Source organism: Malus domestica, chromosome 10 (genome assembly GCF_042453785.1).
Source record: "Malus domestica chromosome 10, GDT2T_hap1".
NCBI classification, from domain to species: Eukaryota; Viridiplantae; Streptophyta; class Magnoliopsida; order Rosales; family Rosaceae; genus Malus; species Malus domestica.
This window is the reverse complement of record NC_091670.1, coordinates 6,747,054-6,766,416: the sequence shown is the minus strand read 5'-3', so window position 1 is coordinate 6,766,416 and position 19,363 is coordinate 6,747,054. Positions and strand designations below refer to the sequence as shown.

Here is a 19,363-nt window from a genome sequence, read left to right as displayed (position 1 = left end):
CATCTCTTACACCCTTTTGGTTATTCCTTCATCCTTCTCACTACACTAATGGGTGAGGATCTTTAGAGGTTTCCTACTTTGGAAACTTGAAGAGAACCTAGGAGCACTCATTTTATCAAAGTGGAGGAGGCAAGGAGGGAAGCTAGGCTCAAGGATTTCAAGGAGCAAAGGGCTTGGAGGTGGTCCATCCTTGGTCTCAAGTCTAGATCAAGAGGTATAAGACTAACCTTCACTTTGTTCTTGATTCTTTAAAATGTTTTGAGGCCGGCCACTTTAAGGTGGAAAGGGTGAGATATTTAGTCAAGTGTTGACTAGGTTTCTTTTGTCTATATAAACCTATGAACCTTGAAGGGGATTTGCATGACTATAGCTTTGATAATATGTTATAAATGCTTCTGCTGCTTTCGTATATTCAATTTGATTTGTATATGCATGATAGTCTATTTGAAATCCCATTCTAGAATCTCATTATTTTTCCCTTCAATCTGGTGGTTGTGGTTTTTGAATCCTAGTGATGCTTTATGTGTTTTTTTTATTTGGCGATTTTGAAGTGTTATGTGTAGTGAAGTAATCTTGGCTATACACAATGGTGAACCCTAATCAGTTGGCTCTTACTCAATTGCCAATTTCCTCATTAATTATGAGTGTAGGCAACATTGTGACAGTGAAATTAGATAACTCTAACTATGTTACCTGGAATTTCCAAATGGATCTTCTTCTGGAAGGAAATGGTATAATTGGTTTTGTTGATGGCTCAATTTCTTGTCCTAAGAAATTTGAGGATAATAATTATGTGGCTGGTACTGTTGACATTACTCCAGTCATCTCTGATGCATATAAAATATGGAAGATTCATGATAAAGCTCTCATGACTCTTATTGCTGCTACTTTATCCACTTCTGCATTGTCCTGCATCATTGGCTGCTAGAGTTCCAAGGAAATGTGGGATAATCTTCATGAACGATTTGCTAGTGTCACTCGTACTAGCATTGTGCAGATGAAAATTGACTTACAAAATATTAAAAAAGGGCATGAGTCAATTGATCAATATCTTTAGCGGATCAAGGATTCTAAAGATCAATTGGTTGCTATTGGAGTGACTATTTCTGATGAAGATATTGTTATTATGGCTTTACGGGGTTTACCATCTAAATACCACACCATCAAAGTTGTAATTCGTGGCAGGGAAAGTTTGGTGTCCTTGAAAGAACTCATATCTCAATTGAAGGCTGAAGAATCTACACTAGATGAAGTTCACAAGCAAATTCCTTTAATGTCTGCTATGTATGCTCAGGGTCGAGTTACATATGATCAAGGTCAGTCTTCGGGACATGCTGGAATGCACATTGGGACTTCTTTGCCTCATTCCCAGATGTCTATGTCAGGATTTTCAACTTTGTCAATGCCTGGATTTCCACATCCAGTACCTATTCAGATAACTATGCCTGATAATCCACCGTGTGTTTTCCCTTCTCAATATGCCTCTTGTTTATTTAACAACTTCAGAGGTAATAATAATTTCAAGTCTAAAGGCAAGGGCAAACGGTTTTACTCAAGTTCTCAATCTGCACCACAGTCTCTGTATGGTGCAAATAATTCTCAGAGTTTCTTTCCTATTCAATCTCACTCTGGTTCAGCCTATAATCCTTTTCAAATTTGTCAAATTTGTGACAAGAAAGGTCATTCGGCTCTCAACTGTTTTCAGAATAGGTGTCAAATCTGTCACAGAAAAGGACATGCTGCAGCTACTTGTTTTGACAAGAATGTTTCTTCTTCACAACATTTTTCAGTCACTTCCTCACAGTTTCCTATGGCTAGTTCTTCCTCTCAATAGTTTCATGTACATCCATCTTCCTCTATTGGAGTTCCATCTGGTTATTATTCCTCTAGATCACTAGTGCAGCAACCTCTTCAATATCACTCATTTCAGCCTGTTGATATGCAAGCCTGGGCCAATTTGTCTCCAAGTGCACCTCACCAAGATTTTTGGCTGGTTGATTCTGGTGCAACCAACCATATGACTTCAGATATTGCTAATCTTCAATCTGCAGTTCCTTATCCATCAACTGAGACAATCATTGGTGCTGGTGGTGAAGGTTTAAGTATTACTCATATTAGCAACACTGTTTTCCCCACCAAATTGCATACATTTCAGCTTAATTCTGTATTACATGTTCCTAAATTGTCTCAAGATTTGCTTTCTATGTACCAATTGTGTAAAGACAACACATGTCGCTGTATTGTTGATGAGTTCTCTATTTGTATACAGGACAAGGTCACCAGGAAAGTGTTATATCACGGACTGAGTAACAACGCAGTCTACCCAATTCCAATTCTCAAGTCTTCCAAATCACAAATGCCTACTCCAGCTGCATTTTTGGGTCAAAATGTGTCCTTTGAATTTTGGCATTGTAGGTTAGGGCATCATTCGAATGCTATTACTACTGCAGCACCTAGGAATTCCTCCATTTCTATTCCCTGTAATAAAGATTCAACCACATGTATCTCTTGCTTGCAAGGCAAGTTTTCCAAATTACCTTTCCCTAGTGTTGCTTCAAAATATGTTCTTCCTTTTGAAGAAATACATTCTAATGTATGGGGTCCTGCTCCAATTATATCTTCAGAAGGGTTTAGGTATTATGTGTCCTTTGTGGATGAAATTACGAGATATACATGGGTTTTCCTTATTATCAATAAAGCTGCAGTTCTATCTGTTTTTGCTCAGTTTGTTGCCTATGTTAAAATTCAGTTTCATACAACTATTAAAACACTTCAAAGTGATGGTGGGGGTGAATATGTGGGTTTAGCTTTCAAAGCATTTCTTAGGGATAAGGGTATTGTTCATCAAATGTCTTGTCCTTATACCCCAGAACAAAATGGGTTGGCTGAGAGGAAAAATAGGCATCTGTTGGAAACTGCTATTACTTTATTTCAAAAAGCATCCATGCCTTCTTATTTTTGGTTTCATGCTTGTGCCACTACTGCCTATCTAATCAATAGGATGCCTACACCTATTATTCACATGAAATCTCCTTTTGAATGTCTGTTTAAGTCTCCACCTACACTTGAACACTTGAGAGTCTTTGGGTGTGCTTGCTATCCTTCCATGAGACCTTATAGGAGCAATAAGTTAGATCCAAAAACTACAGAATGTATATTTGTTGGGTGTGTTTCACAGTACAAGGGTTATATTTGTTTTTCTCTCAGCACTCATAAACTTCTTGTGTCAAGACATGTTTTGTTTGATGAACATAGTTTTCCTAGTACAAAATTATTACATTCTTCTTCCAGTCATGCATCATTTCCTAGTACAAAATTATTACATTCTTCTTCCAGTCATGCATCATCTCCTACTCCTAGTGCTGTTGTACATCTTAACACTTTTGAACATCCTCTGGTTATACCTATACCTTTACCTCAAATGTCACAATTAATGGGTTCTAGAGATTCAACACCTACTGTTACTCAGTCCAGTTCAGCATCAACAAATAACACGGGTGACCTTGTCTCTCCTCAAGCATCTCTTCCTCCCAGATCAACTACACAAGTGTCTCATTCTGGACCTGATGCACAGTCTCTCAGTCATACAGAATTACATCCTAACACTTCTACATCTCAAGTTGATACATTACAGTTCGTACTAGTGTCCACACTTAATAGTCATCCTATGCAAACCAGATCGAAATCTGGTATTGTGAAAAAGAAAGTTTTTTCGGCTAAAGTTGGTGGTGATCTCTCTAGCACAGAACCTCAAACTTTTTCCGCAGCTTCCAAGTCTGTGGAATGGCAGGCTGCTATGAAGGAAGAAATGCAAGCTTTGGTTCAACAACAGACCTAGAAACTGGTTCCTCTTCCTCCAAACAAGAACCTTGTAGGCTGCAAGTGGATTTACAAAATCAAAAAGAATGCCGATGGTTCTGTAGCTCGGTATAAAGCTAGGTTAGTTGCTAAGGGGTTTTCACAGGAAGCTGGGCTCGACTATTATGAAACCTTTAGTCCAGTGGTTAAGCTTACAACTGTACGATTGGTTTTGTCCTTGGCTACTACAAATGGCTGGAAACTCAACCAATTGGATGTGAAAAATGCATTTCTTCATGGTTTTTGTGAGAACCCGTATTTTTAAAATATGGAACGTATGGTATTTTGAAACTACTATGATATTGTGTATTTCTTTTCCATATATATATATATATATATATATATATATATATATATATATATTACATATTAGTTTTTGCATTTTGCTGTCAACTTCTAGTCGATAGTTTCTTACAATTAGCAAGGTGTAGTCTTGCAATTGAAGTCTATCCCATTTTGCTTTGAGGTGTCCAACAATTAGATGGCTTCCTTCATAGTCCAACACGTAGCACTTCATTTTCTTGACAACTGTTATATTTACAATGAGGTGTGAGGTTTTGAGGGATTCCATTGACACCACCAGCTTCCACCATTGTTGGCAAAGCCACATGTGTTAATCCTAAGTCATCTACCCCATGCACAACGACACCTTGAAACCCACTTGTCAACTGGCCATTCGTCAGTTACATTTCTATCCCTACGTATAATATATTTTACATTGTAGGGAGCCGACCCTTTCTACTATAAATAGAGGTTGCATTTCATTCTTTTATTCACCACTTTAGGAAACATATGTTGGCTGCTAGGAAGCCATGCATGTATGTCCGTGTATATGTGTGTGTGTGTGGAGAGAGATCGGGTTACAGAGAGACAAGAAAGAGAGTTTAGGTTAGTATGCTAGTTGTGTGGAGATTGTTAGTTAGGTTGTCTTGCCAAAGCTTGGATTATCGAGGTGAGTGGTTTATGTAATGTGTTTCAAAATATTCTTATTTTCTGATAAATAAAAACCACAAACTATTGTGGGTTTTATATATTTATAAATCTCTATCTATTTTAAGTCAAGCATGTTGGATTTGTTGAAATCCCTTTGGAATTATTAATATGGTGATATGTGGATTATTTGGATATGTTCATGGAGCATGAGAACTTTAGTGTTGCATTAATCCGAGGGATAAATGTAAACTGCACACGGGGACATTAGGGCGGAAAGGCCAGTAGGGGTCACGTGGTGAGTTACAATTTATGAAGGATGTAATGAACATGTAAAGGGATGATGTGATATGAAATTACGTGGTTAAGGCTTTGATATTATTATTCTATTTTTTTTAGTGTATAAAAAGGCATTGCTTGACTTGCATACTACATATTCTACTTACTGAGTGACGGTGGTTGTTGCTCACCCCTCACCTATTATTTTATAGATGAGTTATTTGGCAAGATAGATGTTATTTAGCAAGACAGGTGATAGACGAGCTGAAGCTGTGTTGGATAAGAGTTTTAAGGATTTTAATTTATTACTTTTGTACATCCTGTAAGGATTTTGGAGTTATTTTAATAAGAGGAGTTTATTTTTCCAACTCGTGTCAATTTCCTTTTATTTATTTAGCTTTTAACTCACGTTTCAGATTCGGGTTCGAGTTTTTATTACCGACTCCGGGTCCGGAGTGCGACAGTTTTCTTGATGAAGAAGTTTATATGGCTCAACCACAAGGTTTTTTGGATCCTGTACATCCTAAGTATGTGTGTAAATTGGAAAGTTCTTTATATGGACTCAAACAAGCACCTAGAGCTTGGAATGAGAGGTTTTCCAAGTTCTTGCTTTCTTAGGGATTCAAGTCTTCTTATGCTGATTCTTCTCTTTTTGTCCAACATATTCAAGTCTTCTTATGCCAATTCTTCTCTTTTTGTCTCTGAATTCTTCCACTCCACCTTCAAATCCTTGATTTACATGATTAATGTAGGTCTTCCAAGAGTTTGACATAGATACCTTGCCTCCTGGTGTTGCATATTTCCTAAATACTCATTCCCATCGCTGTGAATATTTCCTTCAATTATAAATGTTTGCGAAACATTGGTATTTCGGCTGACATGATCATTGTCACGGCACGACTTTTGGTTGATAACTATATCAACACAATAATATTTCTCGTTGACAACCGACATATACAACATCCGCACGTCCATATTATATTGCAATAGACAAGTAGAATATCTAGGTAAAGCATATGTAAAGTCGAATAAACCATGAGTCAAATTGAGCCTTGAGCAAACCTCATTGTACACTTCAGAGAATGTAATGTGGCAAAAAATTGGGATAGATATAATGGTACCCTGATGAGTGCATCTCCCCACTATAGCACCTTCCATCTGAAAAGATAAAAGAAAGTGGACACAACATTAACCCAAAGCATTCTAGCTTGACATGAAAAGTGCAATAAATTTCCAAAAGGAAAACTAGAAAGATGAATGAAACCATGTCCAATTATTATTTGTTATTTGTACCGCCAATTCCCCTCACACCCCCCTCTCAAATACGGTATATGTCAAACAGAAAAATAATGGCAAAAACTCTTGGCCTTAGCTGGTCCTCCCTTGACTTATCTGCTTTGTTTTTTTGTTGTACCCCTACCTATTCTTCTACAACATCAGTAATTTCCACCGGACATTATTATTTGTTGTTTGTACCGCCAATTCCCCACCTCGCCCCCCACCCCTCAAATACGGTATATGTTAAACAGAAAAATAGATAGCAAAAACTCTCGGCCTTAGCTGGTCCTCCCTTGACTTATCTGCTCTGTTTTTCTGTTGTACCCCTACCTATACTTCTACAACATCAGTAGTTTCCACCGAACATTATTATTTGCTGTTTGTACAGCCAATTCCCCACCCCCCCCCCCCACCTCTCAAATACGGTATATGTCAAACAGAAAAATAGATGACAAAAACTCTCGGCCATAGCCGGTCCTCCCTTGACTTATCTGGTCTATATTTCTGTTGTACCCCTACCTATACTTCCACAACATCAGTAGTTTCCACCACATCAACACATGATCCATTGTTAAAAAATGTATCCAATGAAATTGAATTGTACCCATGCCCACCACAATAGAGAAAAAGACATATTCAAGAATTTTTATAAATAGTTTCTATGCATACAAAATTTTCGTATACGAAATTCTCTTTCAAACATTTCGACAAACACTTGGTATGCACCAGAAAAACACTGCAAAACCACAAGATACATGCTGAACTCATTGAAGTTCCCCAATATATGCCAAAAAAATATTGAAAAATAATCATTTTACATATGCAAAACCAATTGTGAAATCAATACTACACTACTTGTAAATATGGGTTCGAAAATTATAACACCAAGAATCCACCATTGCGGACAAATCAGTATAAATGAACTATGGGTGCAAATTCAAAAAATATAAAAGAAAAAAAAACCTCGAATTTTAGCTCGGAATTGTCATTGATTCTTCAAGTTACTCTGCAAAAAATTGTGCTCGCTCGAATGCTCGCAGATAAAGTATGACTTCGATTCAAATCTTGGCCAAACTTGAATTCGAAGCATCATATCAAAGATAATAATGATGGATTTGAAAAACTTAGTGAGATTATTGTGGAATTTGCAGTTACGAAAATCAAAAAGAGAAGAAATCAAGTGAGCGGGATTATTTGGTGGAATTGATGCGTCATATTCAATTTGGTAAGCATAGGAGGCATTTGAGGCATAATAGTCGTAGAATAAAAATGCAGCCTCAGATAAAAAAAAAAGCACTAATTAACTATTTCAAATAAAAATAAAAATAAAAAGCTGACATGGAAATATGCTGATAATAAAATGCTGATGTGTACAAACTTCAAGGACCTTGATCAAAAAGTAAAAAATAACAAGGTTTTAATCAAAGAAGATCAATAATTAAGGACGGGAGCCTAATTTCTCCATCAAATAATATATGCTCATGTAAGAGCCTAATTTCTCTATGAGAGCAGCTTGTAGAGTTGTTGTCCAATGTTTCTTGCACACATATCATCACAGTAATATTAATGTGTAAAACAGTGGGACCTTCTCATCACATATCGAACTCGTTAAGAGAGACTGAGACTAAGGAGAGAGACTCAATGACAAAATATGAGAGAAAGTAGGAGACAAAAAAGAAAAGTCAAAACTAGAGAGGGGGATGACTGAAGTGAGACAAAAATGAGAGGGGAATGGACCCGGCTTCTCTGCCCTCCCAGTTTCCATACATTCTCATCCCTTCCTATTTTGTACGGTCACGGTTAAGCCACGTCAACATTTTATATTGATTTTTTTTATAGAAATAATAAGACAAAAAGCAATAGTAATATAAAATGTTGACATGGTTTAACCATGACAGCACAAATAGGAGGGGATGAGAGTGTCTGGGAATTGGGAGGGCAGAGAAGCCAAGTCCGAGGGGAATAGGATATCAAAGTGGGACGTGGGTCCCAAGTGTAACACGCAACAAGACAAAATAAAACAAAAAAAAAATAATGATATATTTACCATCTATTTATAACATTTCTCGAGGCCTAGCAATTTTTTACACGACACGAAATCAACAGGTTTTCAGGTTGACACAATAACAAATCGAGTCATTATCCGGTAACCTGATAAGCATCTGTTAAAATAACGGGTCGGTACACACGTGGGTAACCCGTTACATAATAGGAAAAATATTAATTTAAAATTTTCATACCACTAGAAAGAAATATTAAGATTAACAACAAAAGGATTTAATCCTAAACTGAATTGAAAGTTAATATATATATATATAGGGAGTTTTAACAAAACACTCCTGGTACTGTTCACTTTAACGAAAAATGACAATTTTACTCTAAAAAGTCACTCATAGTACTATTCACTTACAACACATTTTTGTCCTTTTGATTAAAATTCAAAATTTTCAAGCCATTTTCATTAGTTTTCCTATATATTTAAAAAAATTAGAAAATTGATGACCATTGGATCGGCTAAGATTAAATCTCAGCCGTCCAATGTTTTTCTCAGCCTTAAATCAGACTCCTCTCTTATTCTCGAATGCTCGAATCGAAGCAGAGACTCTTTCTTTTTCAAACTAAACTCTCGAATCTCAGTCTCGAACCTCAACTCCACCTAGCTACGAGTCCACGACCATCCTCTCTAGTCTCCCTCCACAACACCACCCTCACCACATACGACCTAGTAACCCACCACCAGTCGATCTACTACTTTTGTCTCTATTCTCTCTCTGGATTGAGCGAATCTGGAGCCCTAATCAAGGTAATTGTTGATTATTTCGAATCACTTTCAAAAGATAAGGTTTTGCTGTGAATTAGTTTTCGAATTAGATTGGTTTCATTTCTTCAATTTGGGGTTTTTCGTTTCGAATTAGTTTTCGAAGTAATATTTTATGTGGCAATGTGGTATGTCAAATTTAAAAGAAAAAAAAATCTTAACGGGTCATTTTACCTGCTGGTTAAATAGCCCGACCTGTTAAGAACATGTTAAGATATTGGTGTGATACGACACGACCCGACTCGTTAAGATAACAGGTGTTACACGAAAACACCACGAACACGGTAAACACAACCTGTTTGCCAGGACCTACATTTCTCTAACAGATGTAGGGCCCGCCAACGTCTTGTGAGTATGTACTTAACAAGTTTGTTCTTTAAAAATAAAATTCCCTATTTAACTCAAATAATTTAATTTTAAACACAAAGTAAAGCATAACATTACAACACAAGCATAATTAATTGAGGGTAAATTACACTTTACCACCTCAAGTTTGAGGTCTATTGCAACCTCATACAATATCTTCAAAAAATTTCACTATCATACCTCATGTACTATTTTATTTCAATATAATACATCTGTTATATTTTCCATCCATTAATTCGTTAAGAGCTGACATGACTGCCACATTTGAGCCACGTGCCTAAACAATTAATAAAAAAAATTAATTTTTTTTAATTAATTGTTTAGCCATATGGCGCAAATGTGGCAGTCATGTCATTTTAAATAATTAATTAAAGAAAACTAAAAAACAAAAAAAAACAAAAAACAAAAAACAAAACAGAAACCCCCATTCGTCTTCCTCGAGCACCTCCTTCTCCCATCCCCCATCACCCACCCGAGCCACCCCTTCTCTGATCTGCCCTGCAATTGCATATATTTACAATCCAAACCCAGCCCTTCTCTCTATGTCTCTCCCTCTCTTTCTCCGTCTGAACCTTCCCCTTTCTCTCTGATTTGGAGAATTGCGACAGCGATCAGATATCTTCAATAGGCAGAGTTCCAGACTCTCCTGCGAGGTAAGATTTTTGTGAAATATTCCTTTGCCCTTTCAATTGGACTGCGGGTTTTGAAAAATTAGGGGCGGGTTTTGAAAAATTAGGGTTTTTTGGTTTCTAGCGGTTGATGTAGATGGACGAAGGTGTGAGATCTGTTGGCCCTTCTGGGGTTTTGGTGAAGAAAAATTCTTCAGGTTGCTTAATTGTGAGGAAGAAACCTAAGGGGTTGAGTGGTGTTGTTGGTTCTTCGAGTGCTCGGAAGGTTTTTGAACCGAAGGACAAGAAGAGGTCTAGGTTGGTCTTAAGCGATTCAGGGTCTAGTGATGAGATACCTCCTCGGGCTAACGGAGGAAATGTTGCAACGGGAGGAGAGGAGGAGGTGATGGGCTTTGTTTGGGGGAAAAAATTAGGGGACAGGGTTGGTGACGAGCAAGGTATTAAATATCGATAATATCGGAAATATCGATAATCCAAAAACACGGAAATTTCGATCGAAATATCGGGATATTATCGATATCGATAAAAATTGAATAAAAACCACGGAAATTGTAAGAAAAACTTGGAAATTTTATTGAAACTTTACAGGATGTTTATTTAGTCAATTATCTATTAGTTTATTACAAAAAAATTGGAAGGAAATGCATTGCATGATAGATATAACTGATTTAAGTTGATTATATAGCGAGCTGGCAAACATTGTGAGTGTAGAAAATATGTAGTAATTAATGAAAGAAGTTTAAACACACCATAATCATTTATATATAATGAATTAGTACAATATTTTACACTTTATACATTGCATGGTAAGATACATGAGTGACTTAGCAAGGTCTAAAATATCGATGATATCGGAAATATCGATAGTCCAAAAAAATATCGGTAGTCCAAAAACACGGAAATTTCGATGGAAATATCGGGATATTATGGATATTTTAGACCATGGTGACGAGGGATGGGAGAAGAGGGTGCTCGAGGAAGACAAATGGGGGTTTCTATTGTTTTTTAATTAATTATTTTAATATTTTTATTAATTGGTCAGCCACATGGCATAAATGTGGCAGTCACGTGGCATAAATGTGACAGCCACATCAACTCTTAACGGTCCAATTGATGAAAAATGTATCAGATGCATTATATTGAAATAAAATAGTACATGAGATATGAAAGTGAAATTTTTTGAAGATGTTGTATGAGGTTGTAATAAACCTTAAATCTGGGGTGGTAAAATGTAATTTACCCATTAATTAAAGATCAAATGTGAATGAAGAAGATGGTTGAACTTTTATCAGTTTGTTTTAGTGTGTTTAATTTTAAGTGTGTTCTAGAACAGAGTTTTGTATCTTTTAGGAATTTTTTGCATTTTCTTCTAAATTTTTTGCTTTGAATTAATTATGGCGGTTAATTTTTAAATACACCACATTATGCAACTTAGCACAACTTATAATTTTTCATTTTTTTAACGTGGAAAATCCAACGGCCTATCCTTCGCGTCCTCAAGCAGCTGGTGCGTGAGGCTGAATGCTGTGTGAACATGTAGCGGATGTGTTTTCCCAAGAAGGTCAGTGCCGATTGATTCTATAGCAGATTTTTATTTTTATTTTTTATTTTTTATTTTTTTTTTTATTTTTTTTTATTTTTTTTTTTTGTCAAAAGGATTCTATAGCCGATTTTGATACGATCATTTTGCCTTATTATCCTGAGGACCTTTCCCTTGTCAACTCACACAGACTAAGAGGAGTTAAAATTAAAGGGTATGATGACGTTCCAACATAGAGAAATGGGTGCAAATGATGTCAGTGGGATTACATTTGTTTATTGCGCGAAATGAAATTTCAAGAATTCAATTAGTACGTACGCATTCCCGTTCAAAAGGTGTTAGGTACATGGTTCACCAAACAAAAGAGAGGTTTTATAGAGATTAGGGGTGGGTTCAAAAAACCGAAAACCAAACCGAACCGAAGTCGAAAAAAACCGAACCGAAACTGCCAAACCGAACCGAACCGAATCTGGTTGGTTCGGTTTCGGTTTTTGAGGTTCGGAAACCGAACCGAACCGAAAAAAAAATCATATATAAATTCTAAAAAAACATGTTGGCGCCGGGGTTTGAACCCCTTCCCTACAGCTTAGGATTAGTTGCTGCAAGCCAACTTGACTGTAGGCTTTGAGTTGTTATAATTGTACCAGTACAATATTTATAGGTTTCTTGTATTTAATGCTTTATAAAATTTCTTAACTTTACAAACCCTAGCCGTCTCACACTTTGTCTCACTTCCCATTTCAGATTTCAAACACTCCCCTCCGCTGCTTCCTCTCTCTGCCTTTGCTTCCTCAGCCTCTCTCTCTCTCTCTCTCTCTCTCTCTCTCTCTCTCTCCTTCCTCTCTTCCTCCAAATCACTCTCTCTCCAGTCTTCTCATGTCCTCCTCACGGATTCCTTCTTCCAAACCATGATTTTCCCTCGCCCCTTTCGAATCAAAACCCCCTCTAAATTAGAAGATTCGAATCCGGGTTTTCCGATCTCTCATAGGTAATTTTCGAATCAAAACTAATATGATTTATAATTTTATATTGTGATTTACTGAATTAAAATGAGTTTTTCTTTTCATTATTTGTTGGGATTTGCATGTTATAATCTTTGCAGATTTGTTGGGATTTTATATTGTAATTTTCGTATTCATTTGCAGATTTGTTGGGATTTTATATTGTGATTTACTGAATTAAAATGGGTTTTTCTTTTAATTATTAGTTGGGATTTTGCATGTTATAATCTTTGCAGATTTGTTGGGATTTGGGATTTTATATTGTAATTTTCGTATTCATTTGCAGATTTGTTCCAGTTCGTATTCATTTGCAGATTTCTTCCAGTGCAGATTTGCAGATTTGTTCCAGTTCATATTCATTTGCACCAATACCCAATAAGTTTCTGCATCTTCAGTGCTCGCAATTAATCGTTGCAGATTTGTTCCAAATTAAAAAAAAAATATCATGGAAAAAACCGAACCGGACTGAAACCGAACCGAAAAAAATCAAAATCGAAAAAAACCGAACCGAAAAAATTTGAACCGAACCGAACTGAACCGAAATTTCGGTTCGGTTTCGATTTTGACTAAAAACCGAACCGTTTCAAACCTAACCCAGCCCTAATAGAGATATGGACTGCATTATTTTTGTTTGTATGCATTATTTGTCATATGAGATAATACATTAAATGTAGTAAAAATGTGTAATCTCCTCAGCATTACTCAAAATGAATACAAATTGGAGAATCATAGTACAGTTGGAATTTTGGCATCTCGAAAACCAAGCAAAACATAGTAGTACAAACAAGCATAATTAATTAAAGGTAAAAGGTGAATAAAGAAGATGGTTGAACTTTGGAGTTTGTTTAAGTGTTAATGTGTTACTAAACAAAATTTTGTATTTTTTTTTTTTTTGACATTTTGTGGAATTTTTACCTTTGGATTAATCCTAGTCGTTGATTTCCAAAAAAAAAAAATTAGATGCACCAAATTGTGCGACGTGGCACAAACTATAATTTTCAAGTTTTTTTATTGTTGAAAATCCAACGGTCGATGAGAAGACCATTAAAAATCTAACGGGTGAGTGCGAGGTTTTTGCCTTAGTGGATTGCACGTGGTGGACCTGCACAGACGTTAGTTTCAGTTGCCTACAGGCCCAAGCCCATGCTTGAACAAGTAGGACAGCCCAACGGGCTGCTGCCCTTGCTCTAAGAGCAACTCCAGCAGGAGCTGAAGCCCGATGGACCGACAACTTTGAAGACCTAATAGCCCCAGCAACAACCTCCAGCCCATGCGTGCGATTGGGGAGGGGGGCCTGAGTGAAAGGCCCAATGCGAATTGGTGGCCCGAGAGCTTGAGGGTCATGTGATGCAACGCTGACGTCAGGGTGGCGTCAGCCATTATTTAATTATTTTTGCATCAAGCACTGGGGCCCACGGCGTAGACGGCAGAAATGTTACCTGTTGGTGGCCACGTGGCTTTTTCTTGTCTGTTGGATTTCAACGATTACTTTATCTACACCGTTGGATTTCCAATGGTAAAAAAAATTTGAAACCTTCCACAGTATCAGCCGTTGGATTTGAGATCAACGATCCACATTATTCGCCTTTAAAAATAAATAAAAAAAGAATTCACATTAATAAATTTTGAAATGTTACTGTTGTGCCACATGGCACAATCTGGAAGGTTGGATTTCAAATTTTTTTTAGTCCAACTGCAGAGATTAATTAAGTTAATAAAAATGTTAAAATTAATGAAAAATCCGAAAAAAAAATTATTTTACTTTTCTATAAATACCTACTCATTATCTTCTATCTTACACCACAATTTCATATTAGGTTGTAGATAATGTCACGTGGCATGCCATCATTCGTTAAAAATCTGATTGAAGTCTATCCTCAAAGATTGTAAACAAATTGTGACACGTGGCGCGACGTGATTGGTTAAAAATCTTATTGAAAATATATCCTCAACGATTCTGAAAAGATAACAACACGTGGCACGACGACATTGAATAGATATCTTATCGAAATCTATCACCAAAAATTGTCTTCTCGGATAATGACACGTAGCGCAACGAAAACAATTAAAAATCTTATTCGAAATTACAAATAAAATTATTTTGTATTATTTTATAAAATAAAAAATACTAATATTTTATTGCCTATTGCCATGACTATTTAGTTTAGGATTGGAGATGCAAAAGATAGTTATTGTTCATTAATGAAAGTTATTATTTACTGGAGGTTATTTAATAGTGAGTTGCCCTAAGGGCCTTTGCAACGCTGGAGTTGCTCTAATTGCTTGCAAGTGCAAGCTCAGGTGGGGTTGCTACACTTGTTCCAATTGCCTTAATATTTTTCTACCAATGGAGATGATTTTTTGAATTGGCGCCAAGTCAACTCACATGATTGGAGCACCGGTGGAGTCACTTTTTCTAGGATTATTTCCCCTTCTCTCCTCTCGTATTTGAAAGGTTGAGATTCAATCACGTCAGCAGCTCAGAATATTTTTTATAGAGGTATAAAGAAAAAAATGAAAGTATGAGTGGGGGTAAGGGAAATGGAAGAGAATAGAAGACTAGAAGTAGAGAAAATTCTACTCTGCTTTTCTACGGTAGATTTTGACAAGGTCATTTTGTCTGTTTCGCCAGAGAACCTACTCCAGTCAATTCCCATAGAGACTTAAAGCAAGAGTTCTAGTTAAAAGGTAGGATGAAATGGGTGCAAATGATGTCACTTTGACTCGTGTGGGGTTTACATTCTGGAAGGGATAGGTCCTTTGAACGAAATATAAACTTAGGGTTACATTTAATTTATACAAAAGTGTCTTGCGTGCATTTTGAACTAATTTGTAGTATTTTCGCATGTGTTTTTCAAACTATGAAAGCCTACTCTCCAGAATATTATTTTAAGGTATTGTTTTATTCTGAGAAATGAAATTTCAAGCATATTCACATTCAAAAGGTTTTAGCCATATATGTGGTTCACCAAACAAAAGAGAGGTTTCATAGAAATATGGATTGCATCATTCTCGTTCTAAGTTTAATGTTCGAGAAAGTAAAATATGTAAAATCTCTCGTGCCATGACAAGTGATGTGTACACGTCAAGTCAATATAAAATTATCTCATTGGATATTAATTGTATGCATCACTTGTTATATGAGATGATATACTAAATATAATATAAACGTGTAACCTCCTTAACATTACTCAAAATAAAAACAAAATGGAGAAGTATAATATAGTTGGAATTTGGATATACGTCACCTTCTCGAAAACCAAGCCAACTAACATGAATTAATGGTTGACTAATTGAATCATCAAAGTTGATTGGGCGTTGTTATTGGCATCTTAGAAAAAATTATTGTCTTATTTAGAAAAAAAAAATACTTGCAAATAGTGAATTGTCTTAATAGTTAGGTCTTCCCCCTCAACTAATTTCGTTCAAGGTTCAAACTTTTTCTTTTAATATGGATACTGTAAAATATTATTTGTAAAACAAACACTTATAAAAAGAGCACAATAAATTTTTTAAAGGAAAACTAATGAAAATTATTTGAAAACTTTGAGTTTTAACGATAAGGACAAAATAAAGGGTAAAGTGAATAGTACCAGGATTAACTTTTTAGTGTAAAAATATGATTTTTCGTTAAAATAAACAATACCGGAAGCGTTTCGTTAAAATTCTCAATTTTTGGTGTGTCAATAATTGCACCCAATTAACGAGGTTTCATAAAACGGGATTCCAATATTAGGCTTGGGACATGAAGAATCTGTTACCTACCGGTGGGCATCCAAACGGCAGAAACTCCCAAGGCCAAGGGGTAAATTTAGATTTGGAATTGTAGATGCGTACAGATGCCGATGCATGATTGTATTTGATTTTTTTGTGCCATATTTCGTGTCATATTCTTTTACTTGGCTGTGGTGGGCGGCTTGTTGTGCTTGCTTCAGTGGCTTTGTCTGCCGTAGTCAAAGTCTCAAACTGGACGCGACTTTGGATTTTCTTTAAACCCCATGCCAAACGCATTCCTACATTTTTCTAATTTTCTCATCAACTATTCATTCATGCATATACTCTTCCCATCTCTCCTCCATTTGGGAATATAAAACAAAGTAAAGCATTTTTTTTCACTATTTCATTAGTTTACTTACAGCATGTATATTTATTTAGTATTTTCACCATTTAACGGTTAAATATGATACCATGTCTTTTTAGTTGCATATCATACTATTAGATAATGAATGTATTATATAACATATTCATAGGCAATCCCCTCAAATTTTGGTTTTCCTATATCTAGTAGTAGTATGATTATTGCATAGAAAAATGTTGGGGAGCTAATTGTAGGCATGTAAATATCTCATTTGTGGCAGGAATTTTTGTGCTTACACTAATATTTTGGAGACCACTTCGAAATCTTTGAAATAGTGCGACCTACATGTATGGTGGACTCTACTTCTTTTAGAGAGGGTAATGCTAAAAAATCATATTTTGTAGATCGAGTAATGCTAGTGAGACCATATATATAAACATGACGTGATTGTCAATGATTATTTTGTTACTTAAGTGCTTGATTAACGAACTTATTTCTATTAGTAACATAGCACATGATTTAAATGTTCCTTTGACATTTTCCTATGTAGACGATAATAAACCATCTATCGAATCATACAAGTATGTCTCATCTCTATTAGAGAAATAATTTAAATATGATTTACATAATATGGTTTTCCAAGAATTAATCTATTGCATATACATGTAGGTTAACAACTAATTAATATATATTTTATTGTTGCAGGACAACAGATTTGAAATCTAGGTCAGCTTTGGCCGAACTTATTCAAAAACCACCAGCTTGTGGGGGTAGAGTCATAAGTTATCTTGCTCTATAAAATAGCAACTCCTTTTTTCATATTTCTCCACAACTCTCAAACAATCAACTTTCCTCTCCCTCACGTCCTTCCTTCAGGATATACAAATCAAAGACCAGAATTCTCAGCTTCTTTCTCGCTCCCTCCACCAATGGCACCTACCGTGACTTCAGTGGATGCATCTGAACCCAAGGTAGCAAGCATCAAAACCTTAGCCGACTCAGATGCTCTCACTTCTGTACCTTCCGAGTACGCCTACATCATGGATCCCAACGATAAGGGAGATGCAAACGACCCTGAACACTCAATCCCCATCATTGATTTTGCTCTTCTCACCTCTGCCTCCCCAGATGAACGGGCACAAATGATCCAGAAGCTAGGAAAAGCTTGCCAAGAATGGGGCTTCTTTCAGGTATATTCACACTTGTTATCAATTATGTCTGCTTGAACATGTATAAAATTAACTAATATTTTATTAGTTTGATAACTATTTCGTTTCAAATTTTTATTTAAAATATATATATATATAAATTGAAAATTGAAATAGTTATAAGTTTTCAAATTTTAACTTTAAAAATGAAACATGAATTAATATTTTCATGTGCTTGATGCCTTTTAGGTGATCAACCATGGTGTACCAGAGAGCCTAATGAAAGAAATGATCGACGCGTGCCGACGATTTTTTGAACTGCCGGAAGAGGAGAAGAAGGAGTTCCATACAAAGAACCTGTTGGATCCAATCAAGTGCGGCACCAGCTTCAACGTCGCAATTGACAAAGTTCGTCTCTGGAGGGATTATCTCAAGGTCATCGCACACCCTAAATTCAACTCACTCTACAAACCTGCTGGGTACAGTGAAGTTTCATTGGAGTTCAGCAAAAGAACCCGTGCAGTGGCAACCGAAATATTGAATGGAATATCGGAGAGTTTGGGACTGGAGGCCGATTACATTACCAAGGCCATGAACTGGGATCGGGGCTGCCAAATTCTTGCAGCGAACTACTACCCGGCTTGCCCACAGCCCGACCTGGCAATCGGTATTCCTCCTCATACAGATCATGGACTGGTGACGCTCCTGATTCAGAATGATATGTGTGGCCTTGAAGTCAAGCACAATGATCAGTGGGTCTTGGTAAATGCCGCTCCGGGCGCTTTTATTGTTAACGTTGGTGATCAAATGCAAATTCTAACAAACGACAAGTACAAGAGCATATGGCATCGAGCAACTGTGAACAACACAGCTACTAGGATATCGATCGCCGTACCACATGGACCGGCACTCGACACGCCCGCTGTACCGATCCCGGAGTTGCTAGAAAAGGAAGGTGAAAAAGCGAAGTACATTGGAATGACGTATGAGAAATTCATGGAACTTCAGGCAAGCCCCGCTGCCTACATGATGCCTTGCTTGGATCACCTGCGGGTCAAGGACAATTGAAGAAAATACATGCATGGCGGTCACTTGCTGACGTTTCTCTGTTTTCTTTGTGTAGAATAATATATGCTCCTGTAAGAGCTTTGATTCTCTATCAGGGCAGCTTGCAGAGTTGTTGTCCAACGTTTCTTGCTATACGGGTCTTTGTCTTGTATAAATTAGTGGGACCTTCACATATCATCACAGTAATATTAATGTGTAAAACGATGGGACCTTCTCATCACTCATCGGACTCGTTGAGAGGGCTGAGGGTTTGCTGTCCCCTAATTTGATGTCTCCTTTATGTCTCTTCGTTAGCTTTTTGACAGATGTTTCTTCATTTAACTTTAATTTAACACTGTTAATTTAATTTAATTTTTTTTTTTTTTAAAAA

At 36.5% G+C, this 19,363-nt stretch overlaps 2 protein-coding genes across 2 annotated transcripts; both read left to right on the top strand.

The window, feature by feature from the left end:
* Positions 1–586: 586 nt before the first annotated feature.
* On the top strand, positions 587–1,449 carry LOC139188522 (uncharacterized). The gene is made up of 3 exons (XM_070806107.1): positions 587–901; positions 1,058–1,316; positions 1,373–1,449. The coding sequence occupies exons 1-3, from the start codon at positions 587–589 to the stop codon at positions 1,447–1,449; spliced, it is 651 nt and encodes a 216-aa protein (XP_070662208.1).
* Positions 1,450–17,571: 16,122 nt separating this feature from the next.
* On the top strand, positions 17,572–19,278 carry LOC103444963 (2-oxoglutarate-dependent dioxygenase 19-like). The gene is made up of 2 exons (XM_029109494.2): positions 17,572–17,967; positions 18,175–19,278. The coding sequence occupies exons 1-2, from the start codon at positions 17,707–17,709 to the stop codon at positions 18,991–18,993; spliced, it is 1,080 nt and encodes a 359-aa protein (XP_028965327.1). The 5' UTR covers positions 17,572–17,706; the 3' UTR covers positions 18,994–19,278.
* Positions 19,279–19,363: the final 85 nt, after the last annotated feature.